Here is a 19208-nt window from a genome sequence, read left to right on the forward strand (position 1 = left end):
TATGAGCAACGCATAAAAAGACAAAAGACTTACCTGTAACTAACGTTCCCAGTGCTGATCTTTCATAGAGTGCATGCTTTTCTCTATCAATCCATAGTACTTCAATACAGTCGCAGTGCACATTAAAATAGTGCACAGGAAAAAAAACTCAGTTTCATTTAGCTCCTGGCCAATGAATGAACAGACTATGACTGGATTTTTATTAATTTTATTTTACAGGATCAATGGCAAGTTACGCTGTTGAATTAAAACAAAGTAGACTATTTCCAGTCAATCTCCTTTCCCCATCCAAACCTATACTATGCTGCAGCCACTTGCTTTTTAAGACTTCAGGGGACAGGTTGTGCTGATTTTCTCCATCAGCACAAGTTCTCATTTTGCAGAGCCCGTCTATTTTTGTGCCTAGGCATAGATAGTGTTCTCATGTTCTAATGCTTTCCTAACCGTATGGAAGGCATAATATAGAAAAGTATGAAAAAAGGATGTCCAGCTGCATCACAACATACCTTGCCGCCCGTTACAGAGAAGTTAGCAAATATGCAATATTTTTCGTTCTTGTGACAAGTGTAGGTTTTCAGGCACTGAAAATAAAGGAAATGTTACATTAAAATGTAATTTAACACTTATCTACGAGGTGCAGAAGAAAATCAGTGAAACATCAAATGGCAGCATAGAAACCGAACTTAATCACTAGTAGTATACTAACTAAAGAAAGAGAGATGCTCTCATGCACAATATTCAATCATTTTGGGACAATTCTCCTACCAGACATCATCTATTAAATGATACATGCTGCCAAAGGTCAGTAGCAACATCACAAGGACTGTCCTGCATTCAACTTTGCAATTCAAAATAGTCACACAGATTTTATTAACATAAAGTTCGATCTTATTAAACAAGTGTATGAAAAAAATAATTTATATATAATGTACTTATTATTGAAACTGTGTTAAAGTATATATATATATATATATATATATATATATATATATATATATATATATATATATATATATATATATATATATATATATATCCACAACAAAAGTCGCCCTCAAGAAAGGAAGCCACAGGCAGGTGAGTATTTCAATTTCTTTATGGAGCCAACTTGCCAGCAGACTATATATTAACCAGCACAGCAGGGGCATGTTACTAATGGATGTGCCCTTTCACCCGGGGCGCACTGGAGTGCCTAACTCAGAAGATTCGTACAGAACCCCTGAATCCTTTCAATTGGTGAGTTGCGAGACCCACTGGGGGTGGAAATCACGGCAGATTGAAGAACTACAAATCCCAACATACTTTTCAGCTACTGGAGGTTAAATTGGATTTGTTCACTACAAAGTGCAATGAATCATGGGAAGCCATCGAAAACTGCTGATTTCGCTCTCCACCAATTAGCCCAAGAAGAAGGAGCGCACAGCTCTGAAACGCGTAGGCTGGAAGAAAAATCAACGGGTGAAATGACATTTTCCATCTTTGCAATAAAGTGGGTTTGCACTTACCTGCTTGTGGAGTGCTTCTTCGAGCTGCAGGAGTAATTTGGAGGACATACATACATAACTCTCTTGCACTTCAACACAGTTTCAAAAATAAGACTATTGACGGACATTGAGGCTTGAAGACAAGCACTGGCTATACCCAATGCCTTCCATCCTACGATCTAAAAACACCATTAAATTACATTTGCCACCCTTAAACACTGTAATGGGCAAAAACATTAAAAAATGTTCCTGAACTGAACAGTAAAGTTTGGAGTCTCGCAGATTGAAGAGAGGCTATCATCCAACAAGTTGTGTTGCTTTGTTCAACTATTTCAATATGGATTAGTACAGCATTAACAGTTGGCAAGTAAGTGGCATAGCTTGCATTAAGCAGGGACAGTCAGTAACATGTGACAGTCACGATGTGCAATTAACACAGATTTGATTTCAAAGACAATAAACGGTAAGCAGAAAGAGCATATAAAATGTGACATGTATGCATACCTTTCCTTTGCTGTAGTCCCAAAGTTTTAAAGTACTGCAAGAATAAATAGAGAAAATTAGTTTATATTGAAGGGCCATAAAGGTGGTCTTGCATTTACCAGTAGATATTATACTGTCTGGCTTCCGGTCCAAACATGAAGCATAAAATCGAACTGAACTCCAATCCACTCAGCCATAAACACTACAAAGTACACACATTCTCTCTTTCATTCATTGCTAGGTTCGCAATCAGAACTTCTTAAGAAACAAAGCATCACTAAGATTATCATAACAATGACTTGCGGAGGGGTCAGAAGGTGCTGAATTTAAAATCCAACACCTTCCCTACTGTTGCACAGACTGGGGTTGGAATAGTAAATTATACAAGTCCTGTAGAAAGTTGCTGTAGAAAGAGGAGGAAATAGAGTGATGAAATTGAGACATCTAGAATCCAGATATATTCTGGATTTACATACTAAATTTCCTGTCCTTAATCTTCTGTTTTCCCATGGACTATGTGATCATGTTTTAAATGAATTCTAACTGATAGGAATCTCACAGCAATTGAAGGTTTATCTGATAATTATGGAATATACGAATCAAAGGCTCTTTCCTATTCGAATAGGTTTTTATGAATCTTTGAGGCATTTTAGTGATGGATCAAGGATATTGATATAGTTTAAATGAATTTGTAAACAACTACTCTCAAATTAGCGAATGTAAACAATCATATTTATAGGAAATATTCAGGAACCGATTTACCTTTTGTATTGCGATTTTGTATTACTACAAAGTGTACATTTTTTAATGAGCATTTATAACCATTCACTAATTGCTAAACGTTACCTATTTTGTATTGAGATTAAGATAGATGGGAGTGTTGATTCATGTTAAAGATATCTTTGATCGGGGGCGGAGTTTGGCGGCATCGTAGCGCGGCGCTCCGGACGCAATCCCGAAAACCCCTATCATCCAGCAACTATCCTGAAGGATGACGACGTCCCGAACCGGCATCGGAGTCTCCTCTCCTTCCGACGCCGGCCGGTCCTTCTCTGCAACGATTCCGACCCCGGGGAGCTGAGATCCCGGGATCGGCGAGTGCGGCCTGGACGCGGCCTGAGGGGTGAAGTCCCGCCTGTGCAGCGCCGGCCTTGGGTGTGAGGCGGGCCGTGCCCTGGGCGCAGGCGGTGGATGGTGCCCGGCGCCGGGGGACCCTGGAGGGTGACGCTGAGCCCCCTGGCTCCCATCCTGGCCCTGAGAGACTGCAAATAGCTGGGCCCCTTCCCCCTGGGGCAGGAGTGGAGAAGCCATGAATCAGACCGCCCGGTCGAGAGGCCCTGCTGCGGCGCGTCTTGCCCTGGAAAGAGGGCCGCTGCGGGCTGGGACGCCCGGATCACCCTTCCCGGGGGTGTCCAATCGTCTGCCCCTGTCCGGGGGGGCCCGGAGGCTTGAGTGCGGACCTGGAGAGCTGGCCTGAACACACACGGTGAAGGCGAGGAGTGCACGGGGGTGGGTGAGCGAGGTGGGGGCCGAGTTGGGCGCAGGTCTGTGAAGCGGAGAGGGCACTCCCACCATCTTCTGCCCTGCATAGGCGCTACCGGTGGCCCCCCCTCATCCCCCCCCTCCGCCGAACGTGCTGATCGCGGAGGCCGAGCATAGCCGGTCACGGAGAGCTACCACGGGGCGGCAGGGCTTGCGGATCTGGCGACTGGCCCCTAGAGTGTTGGGGAACTGGAGACAGTTTATCTAGCAGCGACAGCCAGGTGCGGGCAGCTAGCGGAGAGGCCGGGAGTGTCCGCCAACGGCCCCCTGCAGTCATGAAGCCCAAAAAGACCACAGTGACCCAATCCAACACCATGGATAATTATACGGCGGACCAGTACGGCGCTACGCAGCCCCAGTCGAGGGCCACCTACCCACCCCTCCTGAACCGTCTCTGGCCTCCATTATGCAGGCCATACAGTCCCTGGGCACTACGCTAGAGTCTAAAATAGACAAGATGGCGATTGAACTAACCCTACAGCGTGCCGATCTGAACAAAACGTCAGAAGGCAGCGCACAACGCAGCGGCGATTGTGGACCTACAAGCCGCCGCCAAAACGCTGCAGCAGCAGGTTCAGCACCTCACGCACCAGCAGAGGGCGGCACGCCTGGAGGACCAGGAAGGGAGGGCCCGAAGGAACAATCTTAGGGTGGTGGGTGTGCCAGAGAAAATGGAGGGGGCCAGTGTGGAGCTTTTCTTGGAGGACCTTATCTCGAACACCCTGAAACCAAAGAGACTGTCCAAGTTCTTCGTTGTAGAACAGGCGCACAGGGCCCATCATTGCGCGGATGCTTAACTATAGAGATAGGGACGCGATCCTGCAGGCGGCACGGCAGCATGGCGACCTTCGTGTGGAAGATGCCAGGATCCGCTTTTTCCCGGACTTTACGCTCAAGGTCCAGCGGGAGCGCCGCTCACTCGACGCAGTCAAGCAGAAACTTCGAGAGCGTGGCTTCCGATATATGATGTTTTTCCCGGCACGCCTTAAGGTTTTGGCAGAGGGACGATCCCTCTTCTTCACCACGCCGGAGGAGGCCCATGCCTGGCTGGAAGGTCGTGGCCGGCGGCAGGGGGGCCCGGATCACGAAGGAAGCTGGAGGAGCACGACCCCCCGATCTCTAGCCTTATCTGTGGGATCGCTGGAGGGGTCACGGCGGCGCCAGGAGGGCCAGCCTCGGCCGGATGGGAGGCGAGCCCGCAGCCTCCCGGCGACACCGGAACTGGAGTGAGATGATGGAATATGTGGACTCGAACTGGCAAGAGCTCACAGACATGTAATGCATTACGAGACTGTGAAATACTCCTCTTGTTGTTGTACTGAATGGGGGAGGGGAGGCATCGATCCAAAAGGGGGTCTTATAGAGATGGGTACCGAGTGGACAAATACATCTGCAGATGCTGCTCGCTCTCGCCTCGGCTGAAGGCCAGTACCTAGGCTGCGGAGGGGTTGGGTTTTCCACTTTCGGTCATCGGTTTTGGACAGGACGTGAGTTGGACTTCTTATTGAATTATAAGGGGGGGGGGGTCAGGTGGGAGCCCCGGAGGTTGGACTTGGCTGCAACACTCACCCCTAAGTTTATCGCTTCAAGGGCTACAGGCGCTCTGCTTATTGGGGATGTCTGGTGCGGTTGGCCGGAGAGGCAGGGTAGCAGGGTGGGGGGTGGGTTGGGGGGGGGGGGGGGGGGGGTGGAAGCGGGGTATTCGGTTTTGTTCTTGCTTCTTGGTTTTTGTATTGTGCCACTGTTTTGACTCCATCAACACACTTAGGGGACGGCTGGAAGGGAGGTGGAGGGTTCTTCCCCTTTAGCTTTGGCAGAGGACATGGCAGGATCACACTCACCTAAGGCGCAACATATAGACATTTTATCCTGGAATGTGAACGGCCTGCAGAATAAAATCAAGCAAACGGTCGTATTGCAGTACCTCCGTAGGCAAGCTCCAGATGTCGTCCTCCTACAGGAGACATCTGTTAGGGAATCACTGTTGGGCCCTGGATAGGTTTGGCTACACCCTGCGCGCCCACTCGGGTATACGACAGGCTCCAGGGGGGTGGGTATACTCATTAAGAATTCACTACCATTGGTTCTGGGGCGCAGCTGGTCTGATTCCCTGGGTCGTTACACGGCGCTGTCAGCGCAGTGGGAGGGTCGCACTCTGAACTTCTGCTCGCTGTATATTCCTCCGAAGCTGCACACATCTACCCTCCCGGACGTGGGGAAGTTGTTGCTGGAGCTACCTCCCAGGACGCTAGTGGTGGGTGGGGACATGAATGATGTGATGGCTAGGGATCTGGATAGATCGACATCCTCACTGGATGGGGGTGGGGTGCATCACCTCAGGGATTTCACGCAAGCAATGGGCTTAACTGATCTATGGAGGGCACATAACCCACACCTGAGACAGTATACGTATCAGTCAGCTGCCCATGGATCCTCCTCTAGGACTGATTACATTATCACACACACAGAATGCATGACACTGTTTCGGGATGGACACATTAAGGCTAGAGGAATTTCTGACCACGCACCGGTGGGGGTTCAGCTGTTATGCCCCACCCTGGATTGGAGCGTCCCCCCCTCGGCTTGACTCCTTTCTTTTTAGGGATAAAGACTTTCAGGAGCGCTTCAGGGAGAGAGTGGGTCACTATTTCAATGAGAATGTAGGCTCTGTGGATTCCCCGGGGACAGTATGGGAGGTGTATAAGACGGTGGCCAGGGATTTTGTCCAGGCTGAGGTGGGGCGGAGACGTAAGGACAGGCATGCACAGGTGGAGCAATTGGAGTTGAAGCTTCATGACCTGGACGGTGAGACGGGACTCACCCCAGAACAGGACCGGGTGAGACTGCATAAAGCGCGCCTCCTAAGCAAAGAAATAAGGGATGTCCTAACGGACCAAGCACGGGCGCATGCACTGGCCACCCAGCGGAGGGTATATGACCTTGGTGACAAGGCAAACAAAATGATCGCCTGGTTGGAGAAGAAAGATCGTGACCGCAGTTGGGTGCCGGGAATTGAGCACCCGGATGGGTCGGTGAGTACCACGAGCAGGGCCATCACGGAGGACTTTGCGAGATATTATGAGGAGGTTTACCGATCGCACACGCCTAGTAGCGATCAGGAGTGTCGCGATTTCCTGGCCCCCCTACAACTCCCGGTGCTGGAGCCGGCTGATAGGGATGTGTTGGAGGCGGACATTACAGTCAAGGAAGTGGAGGAGGCTATGGGGGACCTGCAGACAGGGAAAGCCCCCGGGCCCAACGGGTTTCCGGCGGAAGCGTTTGGCTGTGTGGCGCGCCACACTGCACCGCATATGTGCAATATGTTCCTTGAGGCGCGGGATGTGGGGCACTTTCCGAGGGACCTGCGACTGGCCACGATCGTGGTGATCCGTAAAGCGGGGAAACCGCAGGGCGCATGATGCTCGTACCGGCCTATCTCCCTCCTTAATCAGACGAAGGTCCTGGGGAAGATCCTTGCAACACGACTGGGAGCGGTGATCCAGTCGCTGGTCCATTCGGACCAGTCCGGCTTTATGCCGCACCGGAGCACGAGGCTTAATTTGCGCCGCTTGTTCGGGGTTCTGCAGACAGCTGCCGCATCCCGGGAGGTGCCAGCGACCATGCTCTCCCTTGACGCCCATATGGCCTTTGATAGCATCGAATGGCGATACATCTATGGCGCACTGGAGAAATCGGGCTTCGGGGACAACCTTTGCTCCTGGGTAAGGTTGTTGTACACGGGGCCGCTGGCGCGGTTAACGGGCCATGTCACGGGAGTTCCGGTTGGGGCGAGGCAGGGGGGTCCCTTGTCCCCGACCCTCTTTGCCCTGGAACCACTGGCGCACTGGGTAAGGTCGGACCCTGGGGTGTGCGGGATAGACATGAGGGGAGGCTTGGAAGAGCGCACATCTCTCTACGCCGATGACATACTACTCTACTCCCAGCGACCGGCGGAATCCATATCACGTCTAATGGCATGCTACATACATTTGAGGAATATTCCGGGTACCGTATCAATTGGAGCAAATCCTTGGGGTACGTTTTGGCGGGACCCCAGTCGCCCGCGGTGGCCGGCTGTGAGGGCCTGGTTTGGCGTGAGACGTTTAGTTATTTAGGGCTCTGGGTCACGCCGTCTGCCTCGGAGTTGCACGGATTGCCCTTCGCAAGCTGCAGCACGACCCCTATGAGGGAGGTCTGGCGGTGCCTGATATCCGCCTATATTATTGGGCGACGCAGCTGGTTAACGTGAATGGGTTGGTATTCGCCCCGCAGGATGAGCCTGCCTATCGGGTGGATCGTATGGCCCTAGGCGCGGATACCTATTAAGCGGCCCTCTATTCTGCGCGGTGTAGTCAGCCTTTGCCCCCGCAGACTGCGGCGGTGGTTGGGATATGGCACCGGGCAACAAAATTGCAACAAAATTGCTTGGTTGGGAGAGGAGGCTCACGGCCCAGACGCCCTTATGGAGGGGTGACTTCCTCTGGGAGGTCGCAAAGCTCCGTGACCTCCGTCAATGGAGCCTGATAGGCCTTGATCTACTGGGAGATGTCTGGAAGAGGGGACAGGTGGTAGACTTTGCAGCTCTACAGTTAGAATTCCATATGGGTGATGGCGAATTCCTCCACTATCAGCAATTCAAGCATGCTATCTACTCGCATTTGTCACAGGGGGATCAGCTACCTGAATACGCCCCGCTTGAAGACCGGCTGCTGTTGGACCCGATGATTGATAAAGCTATATCGCTCACATATAAGAAGCTAGTCAATAATATTCCAGCCACACTCGGACCTCTGCGGGAAAAATGGGAGTCTGACTTGGGCTTGTTAGAGGATGATGACTGGAATGAGGCCCTGCAGTGTCCTAGGGAGGTGGCGATCGAGCTAGATTCCGATTGGTGCAGCTCCGCATCCTTCACAGGTCCTACACCCCACGCATGGTACCATTTAAAATGGGATATGCGACATCACACTTCTGCTTTAGAGGGTGTGGGGACGAGGGCACGTTCTTCCACATTCTTTGGGACTGCCCTAAAATTCGGCCATATTGGGTTAGACTAAAGGATATAATGGAAGAGGTGGTGGGGCGGAGGTCCCGTTGGAGGCTTGGTGGCACATTCTGGGGGTCACGGGAGAGGTAACATGGCCCAAGGGAGATAAGATATGGTTGGCCTTCGCAAGCATGGTGGCAAAACAGAACATTGCACGTCTTTGGGGGAGTGACTTGGTGCCAACGATCGAGGAATGGGAACGAGATATGGATTGATGCCAGAGGGCGGAGAAAGTCATCTACAATAGTCGGGTTTGCCCAAAAAGTGGGAAAAGATCTGGCAGGCATGGAGGAGGCACAGAGGGGACTGGTCGGGCACCCCAGAGGGCACGCAGTAGGAACTCCCCTTGCTAAACACCGCACACGACAGGCATTTGGCACTTCCTCCCCTGGGAGGCGATGGGCCCTGGCTTCCGATACACTTTGCACATTAAATGGGGGGGTAGGTGGGGCAGGAGGGGGGAGGGCTCGGAGGGAAGAGGAAGGGCAGGGAGGTGGGGTTGGGATGGTGAACCCACTGGCTTGGAGGTAGACCTTTATTGTACCCGCCGCCTAATGCTTTGCCATGGTTTTATAATGTAAGCAATACCGCACTTTCACTGCTCCAAGATGTGTCTTATGGTGGAATTGTTTATTTCAATAAAAAGATGTTTAAAAAAAAAATGATTTGATCGGATTTGTAATGCTTATGAATACTGGTGGTTTGACTATTTTGATAAGTGAATATATCCAGGGTCTGTTTCCTGGCATTGCCGTTACTGAAGATGTGAAAAATCAGTGCACTGGCCTGATGTTGATAAATTGGCCCCATTTGCTCCAAATACGTACTAAATGCTTTTGAATTTGGTACCACAGACTGAAAAAAATTGTCAAAATTGTAAATCAAAAAAGAAAAATAATGAAGAAAATGGTATATAATGTATAATTATGTACTATATTATTTAATTCGCCAGACATATAGAGACAGTAGATTGACGTAGTGACACACATATCAACATCAGTTGTTACGGACTACTGATCCCAGAATGCATCTAATGTGCCTCATTATCACACACTTGTTCTACACTGTTAAATAAGATGCAGACACTGTTACATCACAAGGTGTGTGATAAAAAGTATTGACTGCTCGCAAATGTATTTAGCGATCTCATGTAGATTAATTTATCGTAATGTACGATGTATATAATTTTGAGCCACTCCAAGATGGTGTCTTACACTAAAGTCCGCTTTTCATGACTATGATGGCAGCTTGATGCAAAATGTTTAAGCACGAACTTCATGGAAAAATGTTGTGTGAACAAGCGCTCCGTGGAGCGCGAAACGCGCCACGACAAGGTTTATGATTAAAATAAACCTCAAGGTTTTGTCTTAAGAAATTGGACCTTGTGTTTTATTTGGAACTAAGTGCTCGTCAATACTCCGTTACGTGTGAGAATATATATATATATATATATATATATATATCCCCCAAAACTTTGTAATGGTTCAAGAAAGGATTAAAAGTGTGATATAAATTGAGATTATATGATCACAATTTATATCACACTTTTTTGTTTTACCTCATGCCCTGAAGCAGGATTACCCAGATATCCTTTCTTGAACCATCAGAGAGATTTTTTTAAAATTGAAATTCTAGCTATTCTCATGGATTAATCAGTTGCATTTTGCAAAATCGACACTTGTCCAATACTACCATACACAGAACTCAGTGACTGTAGAGACCTCAGTGCTTGTTCTGTTCACTTTCTACTTGTAGCAAAATAACATCAGTACCACTCACAGCATAGAAGACCAAAGCACTCTGCTTCAGCCACGTTAAGCTAAGTTTTAGGTTGGCAGTTCACTGTACCTGTGGTCATCAAAAAATGTACAGCTCCTTACGAAAAGGTTGTGTTAGGTTCAAAATGCAAATCCGCGAAAAACATTGAGCTTTTCATGCGCACTGCTTCTAAAGCATACAATAGTTAGGTTTGAATTCTTGGCAGCACAAACATGTTACTTTTCTACAATTTCAAACAAATGTTCAAGTATGTATTTACAAGTATGATAAATTATCCGGTCTTTGTTGAAATTTCCTTTGTAGACATTTTTCTGGAAAGGCAAGTGGACATAAATTTAAAATTTAAACATTCATACTTGTCTAACGTTGCTGCTAGAATATATTTGCCGTTTGGAGAGAATTTCACAAAAGACACTGGAGGGTTGTCATCATCTGAAAATAAAAATAATGTACAAGCATGTTAATCCTTGGACTTACATTCTTAAAAGCAGTTTAAAAAAAAATACACTTTTCAAAATCTGCTCTGAAAGTGACCTTAAGGGCAGAGCGTATGAATCACACTTAAAAAAAACCAAAATGACTTGCCTGTACCAAAGACTCCCAGTACACTTTTCATTCAGCTATTGCTTTTGAAATTCTACCAATCAGTCTATCGATCCTTGTTAAAACAATATAGTCGCAGTGCACATTAAAATGGTACACAGGAAAAAAAACATAGCAGAACCAGTTTCATTCAGATCCTAGCCAATGTTAGGATCCAAAGGGTAGGTTTTTTTTTTTTTTTTTGAATATATTTTTATTGCAGAACAGGAAGAAAAACATCCAACAAGCCAACCCGTACACCACCAGTCCCCATCATACAGTGCAATAATCATACAGTACACAGCCGATCGGCCCACATCCCGGAGGCTGGGCGGCACCGCAAGAAATCAATACACTGGAGGCACCACGGTGTACGCCCCATTCGGGATACAGGTCAATTATAACATTCCGTTTCCGCTTTTATCCCACAACAACCAACCCTCATTCTCCATCAGAGCCCAGGCCACACTGATGTCATGTCACTAAAGCCTCTTAAGTACTATCCCGGGCCAGTCCATTCTAGGAGGCTGCCGCTAGTTGGCAAACCACTCCTCCATACAACACCCTCCCAATGCCCTCCCCCCCCCAACTGCTGCTAATGCGGGATCCAACCTCTCCTTACTGCTCCCGGGTGACAACTATCAGAAAGCTTCGAGAAGCAAGCAGCCACACGGAGCCCTAGGGTATAACTAAGCAGTGTCCTCGCTTTCGGTGAGATAGTCTCTCAACGCCTGCACCACCAGCTCCCAGGACCGCGCCAATTCCAAGCATTTCTCGTTGCCAGCCCTAATCGCTTGGCGCATTCGTAACACACTCTCACAGCTCGACCACCTCACCAATTCATTCCTCCACCTCCGTGCAGACGGCCCCTCCTTAGACTTCCAATGCCACGTGATCTCACGCTGTGCTAATATCAGTCCCAACCCAATGAATTTGCTCGTAACTTTGGTCTTTTTAGTATGCGGAAACCAAAGAAGGAGGCATGCGGCCATGTCAAAGTCTACCTCCCGCTCCGTGACTGTATTCAAGAGGTCCCCAATCTCAGACCAGTAGTCCCCCAGTTTCGGGCAACCCCACAGCATATGGTCAAAATCCACCGCAGGTTCTAGACATCGCGGGCACATGGCATCAAGCACCTGGAAATGTCGCCGCAACCTCTCCGGGGTCAAATATGCCCTATGGAGCACAAAATAATGCACCTGTTGGAATCTCGCATTCCTCGTCCCCTTCCAGGTCCTGTGGAGCACCTGACCCCATACCGAATCCGGGATTTGTCTGCCAACACTGGTCTCCCAACGCGATTTCAGTTCAGCCAGCGGGGCGAGGCCGTCATTCAACATCCTATTGTGGAGGCAGGTCACCGCCTTAACGGTGCCCGCGGCCATCACTACATATTGGCACACCGTCGCCACCTCCGGCTCCGTCAATCCGCCCCCCCAATGCCGCTGCAGGGCCGTAATAACCGCCGCATGCAACAGGAAGGTACCACTCGGCAGTCCGAATTGTTCCTGCAAGGTCTGGAACGGGGCCAGCGCCCCGTCCACATAAAGATCACCCACCATCTGCAATCCCAGGTCCTCCCACACTAACAATTGGGACCAATCACCCCCATGCGGTAAGGCAGTAAGCATTCCTAACGGAATCTCAGGCGCATACGGTCGGCGTTTCCCAACCCTCTTCAGGTACCTGTTCCAACACAATCTGAGCGTCCATTCCTCCATCGTGAGGTCCCTACTGGCCAGGTTCTGTTGCATCACAATAGATGACAAGACATACCTCCGAATGCCTACCTCCCGGCCCTCCTCAGGTCCCCTGAACTCTCTGGCCACATTCTGCGTCAGGATCTGGAGCTGCGCTGCCAAATAGTATAGCTCATAATCAGGGACCGCCACACCTCCCTCGCACTTGGGTCGCATCAGGGTGGTCAGTGCCACTCGCCTGCGGCCGCGGCCCCATAGAAAGCCGGTCACCATTGACCTCAACTCCCGAAAGACACCCTGCGGGATCCACACCGGCAGTGTTCTAAAATAATAAAGGAGCCTCGGGAGTGCCACCATTTTCAGCAGCGCCACACGGCCCAGTACAGAGAGCGGGAGGGAGGCCCAAAAGTCCATACTGCCTCGTAGCGCCCTAACGCAGCGCCCCACATTCCCCTCAAGGAGGTCTGCCGTGTCATGGTATATACGCACTCCCAAATAAACAAAACAAGAGGGCTCCCACACTACCGGCCTCGTGAGCTGGGGGCAGAGCGTGGTCTTCCGTAGCGGAAACACACAAGTCTTAGTCCAGTTCACCTTGAGACCTGAGAGCCTCCCGAACCTGTCCAGCATATCCACTGCACCCTCAAGAGCCCTCCCAGAGTCTGCCAAATACAAGAGCAAGTCGTCGGCATACAGCGAGACATAATGCGAGTCGAGCCCCAGCGCAATCCCCTCAAAAACGATTCCCTGCCTCGCCTGTGCCGCCAGCGGCTCCATTGCTAAAGCAAAGAGCAACGGAGAAAGCGAGCAACCCTGCCTCGTGCCCCTGCAGACCGGATAAACCGAGGACACCAATGTTCCCAACCGCACCCTCACCTTAGCCGACGAATAAAGCACCTTCGTCCAACTCCGGAACCCCTCCCCAACTCCGAACTTCAACAGCACACCATCCAAAAAATCCCATTCCAAACTATCAAACGCCTTCTCAATATCAACCGTCAGCACTACCGGGCCTGGATCTGCCAGGGCAGCACTATCAATAACCCCAATCAGCCGGCGGATATTCATCGAAGTGCTCCTCGAGGGGATGAATCCCGCCTGATTCCTATGCACCAGAGAGGTCATCAGTGGGAGGAGCCGGGTGGCCAGGATGCGGCTCAAGATCTTATAGTCTACAGTCAGCATAGACAACGGACGAAAGGAAGAAACATCCAACGCATCCCTGCCCGGCTTCAGCAGGGGCACAACCAGCGCCTCCGTCATAGAGTCAGGCAACCTCCCTAATTGTTTCGCCTCCGCATACACAACCTGCAGTCTGGGGGCCAACACTTCCATAAATCTGGCGTAGAACTCGATCGGCAACCCATCCACCCCAGGGGTTTTGTTCCGCGCCATATGACTAATCGCTCCTCTGATTTCTGCTAGAGTCACTGGGCCCCCCAGATCCCGCGCGTCCTCCTCCTCTAGCACCGGTAGAGGGATCTGAGCCAAGTAAGCGCCTATATCCGCGGCACTCATTAAGAGGTGGCTGGTGTATAGGTTCGCGTAGTAGGACTGAAAGCGCCCCAGGACCACCGATTGCGAATAGACCACCTCCCCATCCTCCTGGCGCACACTCATAACCGGACAACCTCTAGGGTTCGGATCAGCCAACTTCGCAAGGAGCGTGCCCACTTTATCCCGCTCGTCATGCACTTTCACCGCATACAGCTTATAATCATAACACCTCAGTCTCTCAGTCTCCGTCGCCACCGCCTCCCTAGCACGCAACAGGCTATCCTGCAGCTCCGGCCGCTCGGGCCGCCGCTGCTCCACCCCTCTCAGCACTGCCTCAGCCTTCGCGAGGTCATTCAACACTGTACCTCTCACACTCAGAAACCGACCCATACATATCCCCCTCACCACCACTTTCATCGCGTCCCATTCATTCGCTCTAGTCTCTGTCGACCCAGCATTAACCGTGAAGTATTCGTCTATACCCTGTCGGACCGTGTCACAGAACGCCGGATCCTCCAGCGTCTCCGGGCGAAGTCTCCATGAAGGGACCGCCGACCTCGCCAGCTGCCATTGTACAGAAATCAGCAGAGGGTTATGGTCCGAGATGGTTCTAGCCAGATACTCAGAATGAGTTACCATCGGCGCTAGAGACTCGCAACAGAGTACTGAATCCAGTCGGACATGTAGATCATGCAGGGCAGAGTGATAAGAGTAATCTCTAGATTCAGGGTGTTGCGCCCGCCAGACATCCACCAAGCCCCACCTCTCCTGCCAGTCCCTCCTATGAGTAGCAAGCCTGCGCACCGGTGAGTCAGCTAATGGTGGGTGCGACCTGTCCAACAGCACATCCGAAATAGAATTAAAATCCCCCGCCAGCAATACCGGGCCCGCCAAATAATATGCTAGTGAGCGCGACAATCCCTCAAAGAAATGGGCTTGATCAACATTGGGGGCATAGATGTTACACAGCACCACCTCCCTACCACACAGCCTCCCCTCCACCACCACATAACGACCCTCCGGATCAATCTTCTGAGTTGTGACCTGGAACGGCGTGCCCGCCCTGATCCATATTAACACCCCTCTGGCGAACGCCGAATAAGTCGTGCCGAACACCTGACCCCGCCACCTCCTCTGCAACGCCCCACACTCCAGCTGCGTCAGGTGGGTCTCTTGAAGCATCGCTATCTGCACTCCCCGCCTCACCAAGCAGCCATGCACCTTATGGCGCTTGACCATAGTTCGAATACCCCGGACATTCCATGTGACACATTTCAAATCGGGTAACGTCCCCATAGAGCATCAATCCCAACAGTGGCGCTCGCCAAAAACTGTGACCCGCATTGCAGCAATTGAACAACCCCTTAAAAACACCCCCCACAACTCCCACTCCTCCCCTCCCCAGGACAGGGCCTAGTAACCCAGCTTCAGCCCCGTTCCAAACCTCAAACACCCAACACATCACACTAATCTGTGGTCGACACCACAGAAGACCTTAAGGGTCTGATGAGGGCTGTGGAGCCCCGAGCCAGGACGACAGAGCAACCACCCCGCGCCCACAGTCCCACGCTGCTAATGCAGCCCCATACCTGGGAGTCCAAAAGAAGGCATGAGCGTCCCTACCCGATAAAAGTTCAGGAACCACAAGCTTCATCCATTAAAGATACCATCCGATGTCTGCGGGGTAACCACCGGCCCCTGCGCTCCCCCCCCCTCCAAATCTTCCTCGCCGGTCTTCTCATCCTCATCGTCGTCCCCCGAAGCCGAACCCCTGGAGGCATCATCTCGTTGTGATCCCGTGATGGTCGCCGTGGCCTCCAGCGCACTCTTTCGATCTGCAAGTATCTGCGCCTCGCGCTCGGCCCGTTGGCGCCTATTCCTGGAGCGAATGCGCAGCGACTTCCTGACCCTGATCGGCTGTTCTCGTTCCCTGGCGGGCCTATGAGCCCGATCCGTTCCTGCACGATATAGTTCCAGCCATGACCACGCTTCGTCAGGTGTTTGAAAAAAGTGCGACTTCTCATCAACGATGACCCGCAGCTTAGCCGGGAAAAGCAAGGAGTATTGAACCCCCTCCTCTCTCAGTTCTTTTTTCACCGGCAAGAAGGAGGCCCTATTCCTCTGTACCTCCTGCGTATAGTCCGGGAAGATCGTCACCTTACTGTTGTCCACCTGGAAGGGCCCACAATCTCTCGCCCTTTGGATCAGCAGATCTCGGTCTTTATAGTGCAGCAGTCTGGCCACCATCGGCCGAGGTGGTCGGCCCTCCAGAGGAGGTCTCGCGGGCACCCTATGCGCTCTTTCCAGGGAGAAGAAGGGGGAGAGGCCCTCCGGCGCCACCACTGTGCGGAACCAGTCCTCCAAGTAGGATATCGCATCGTTCTTCTCAATTTTCTCTGGTAGCCCCACCACCCGCACGTTATTCCGGCGGTTGCGGCCTTCCGCGTCCTCCGTGCGGCGCTCCAGATTCGTTAGTCGACGGACAACGTCATCGAGTTTATGTTCCGCCGTGACCACCGCCGGTTTCAGCTCCTGAAGCAGTAGTTCATTGGATTTCACACGATCAGATAATTTGGAGTGGTCCGCCCTCAGCAGGCCGAGGCCAGACGCCACCTGCGCAATGTCCTGGCGCAACTCATCCCTCGTAGCAGTGATCGCGGCCAGGATAGTATCAAGGCGGAGGTTCAGCCTCTGTTCCTGCGTGGAGGCCTCCGTTGGGGAGCCGCCACTCGCATCCGCTGATCCCCGGCTTCCCCTCTCAAGCGATTCGGCGGCGCCATCTCCCTTCGCGGCCATCTTGCGTGTAGGGATTTAGCCTCTCAGGCCGCCCCCGCGGAGAATGGCTAAGCGCACCAGGAACGCTTAGCCCCAGCCAGAGCGGTCTACCACGCCCCAGGCAAGGGGAAGTGCGTGGCACCAACTGCCCCCACACCCGGCCAGTCGACAATATCCGAACCAGAGGGACCTCCCAAGCCGCCTCAGCTTCCCATAGAGCGTCTGCCAAGCTCGCTACGGCCAGGGGGAGCAGAGTCCGCCGAAGGGCCGCCAGTCAATGGAGTGGGTCCCAGGGCACACCTAGCACACTGCCCCCGTAACACAGGTCACTGCACCACACCATGTGCAACCCAGCGCCTCGTCGTCCGGTCAGCGCTTCTGCGCTCTCCCCCGGGCAGGACCCCCAGCAAGGTCCAGGTCCGCCGCCGTGCCCCTCTTGAACCGGGACGCGCGGGCGCCCCGGGCGGACACTCTCACAGCGCCCCAGCCGTCCGCTGCTCGCCTCTGTGCGCCGTCGGTCTCCACCGCGGGTCGGCTGGCTGGTGAGCGGCCCCACAGCTCAACAGTGCCTCTGCCGGCCCAGCGCCCTCCTAGGCGCCGCTCCTGCCTCGGTCGAGGGTCCGGGTGGGGGGAGGGGGGGGACCTTTCTACCAACAGCCCCACCGAGCGTCTCCACAGTCTGGGGCCCGCTCCGACGGGTCACTGCACCAACCACTGCTGCTCGGGGATGCCGCAGGCGCCCGCCGCTGCTCTTGTGCACCTCACCGCTCTGCCTTCGGAGCGATCATGCCGGTCGCGCCGCCATCTTGCCTTTGTTCGCTCGTCGGAGAGAGCTGGGCACTACGGCCACCCGCGCCCAGCAGCCAGGGCTCCGCTCGGGCTCAGACCTTCCCCAGTAGGGCAGCGGCCCCTCCGGTCCTCATTTCCGGTCACCAGGCGATCCGGGGCAACGTTCGGCAGGATGAAAGACGGGACGCGGCGCGGAGCAACTCGCTCACGCAGCCATCCCGGTCGGCGCCGTAACCACGCCCCCTCATCCAAAGGGTAGTTCAGAAGTTTATAGCAGAATATGTTCAAGATTTACCACCAGTTTCATGGACATGCAGGGGTTAAGGCATATACATTTCAGTTAAAGGGAAACTTTTTTCTAAGCCACCTTTAGATCTTTTACATATTCAAGGCCAAACAGTGCTATATGGCAGGGAGCAGAAGTAAACCACATTTGAGACCGCAAGGACTTTCATGGTCCAGTTCATCAAAAGTGTTAGGGCTACTGGCATTTACCACGCTTGTACAGGTGCCATATAGCTACACTACTAGTAACTCTAATGTACTCAGAATAACCAGTACTCCCTTTATAGCACTTGACTCTAAGGCAGTTGAGTGCTACCCAGGAGGTGCTTAGGTGTTAGAAACCCAACACCTAGGCATTCACCATCCTTTGCAGCTTACTCACAGTATCCAAGACACTGTTGACAGTAGATGGTTCAAGGATTTACAGAGACAACAGACTACATACCCATAAAAAATAGGGACCCCAGTTATGGGGGACCTTTACATGATGAGCCATTAGGCAGGTTCTTCACCGGGGACCGATAAAAAGTCCTTCACCTAGGACTATAAATAAATAAAAAGAAAATCTCTTCATGGTGGAATAGAGCGGTCAAGGGCTGGTGATAAAAACTCAAAAGGAAAGGCGTACGCCATAATGTAGAGGTTTTGTATCTGAACACAAAGGTGGTAATGCAACTAAGGCTGTCATGATGGGTGGTATCAAAAAATGCAGGGAAGCCCAATAGGATCAGCAACCCAATCCCCATCTGAATCAGACAGCCACTCATCATTCAGAGAAGTAAGCACTGTCAGCATTTTTGGTAAAGTTCTGCACAAGTAGATGGGATGAAATCTTTTACTGTCCAGAGTTAAGGGGGGGAATTCTTTAAACGTGGTTTGACAACAGTGGATTTCCATAGATTGGGAAAAATACCCCATCAGCTTAAAGTTCAGTTACATTATGCTGGCTGGGCATATGTTCTGGGACAAACCAGGCGGACAACAATCTTTAATTACGTTCAGCACATATGTTGTGATAGGAGAAAATGCTGACATACAGGATGGACTGAGATGGGTTAAAAGGCATATCACAAACTGAAATGACATTTTTCAAGGTGGCCTCCCGAATCAAGAGTTCTTCATCGCTAGAAAAACATGTAATGTTGCGGCAGAAGTGACATTAGGTTGCTGGCTCAGAAGGTTTGTGCCCCAGTAACAATATGGAAAAAGTCTTTAAATAGATTTGAGGATGATCAGATGCAACAG

At 51.5% G+C, this 19208-nt stretch overlaps 1 protein-coding gene across 1 annotated transcript in view; it reads right to left on the reverse strand.

Moving 5' to 3' along the window:
• WDR5 (WD repeat domain 5) overlaps positions 1-19208 on the reverse strand; it is a 105583-nt gene that overhangs the window by 35530 nt on the left and 50845 nt on the right. Inside the window, exons 11-13 of the mRNA XM_078641945.1 lie at positions 10692-10767; positions 1989-2022; positions 507-581 (exon numbers count right to left, since the gene is read on the reverse strand). Coding sequence (XP_078498071.1) covers positions 507-581; positions 1989-2022; positions 10692-10767 — 185 coding nt within the window. The remainder of the gene's footprint in view (positions 1-506; positions 582-1988; positions 2023-10691; positions 10768-19208) is intronic.

This window comes from Lissotriton helveticus, chromosome 5_1 (assembly GCF_964261635.1).
Source record: "Lissotriton helveticus chromosome 5_1, aLisHel1.1, whole genome shotgun sequence".
Lineage (NCBI taxonomy): Eukaryota > Metazoa > Chordata > Amphibia > Caudata > Salamandridae > Lissotriton > Lissotriton helveticus.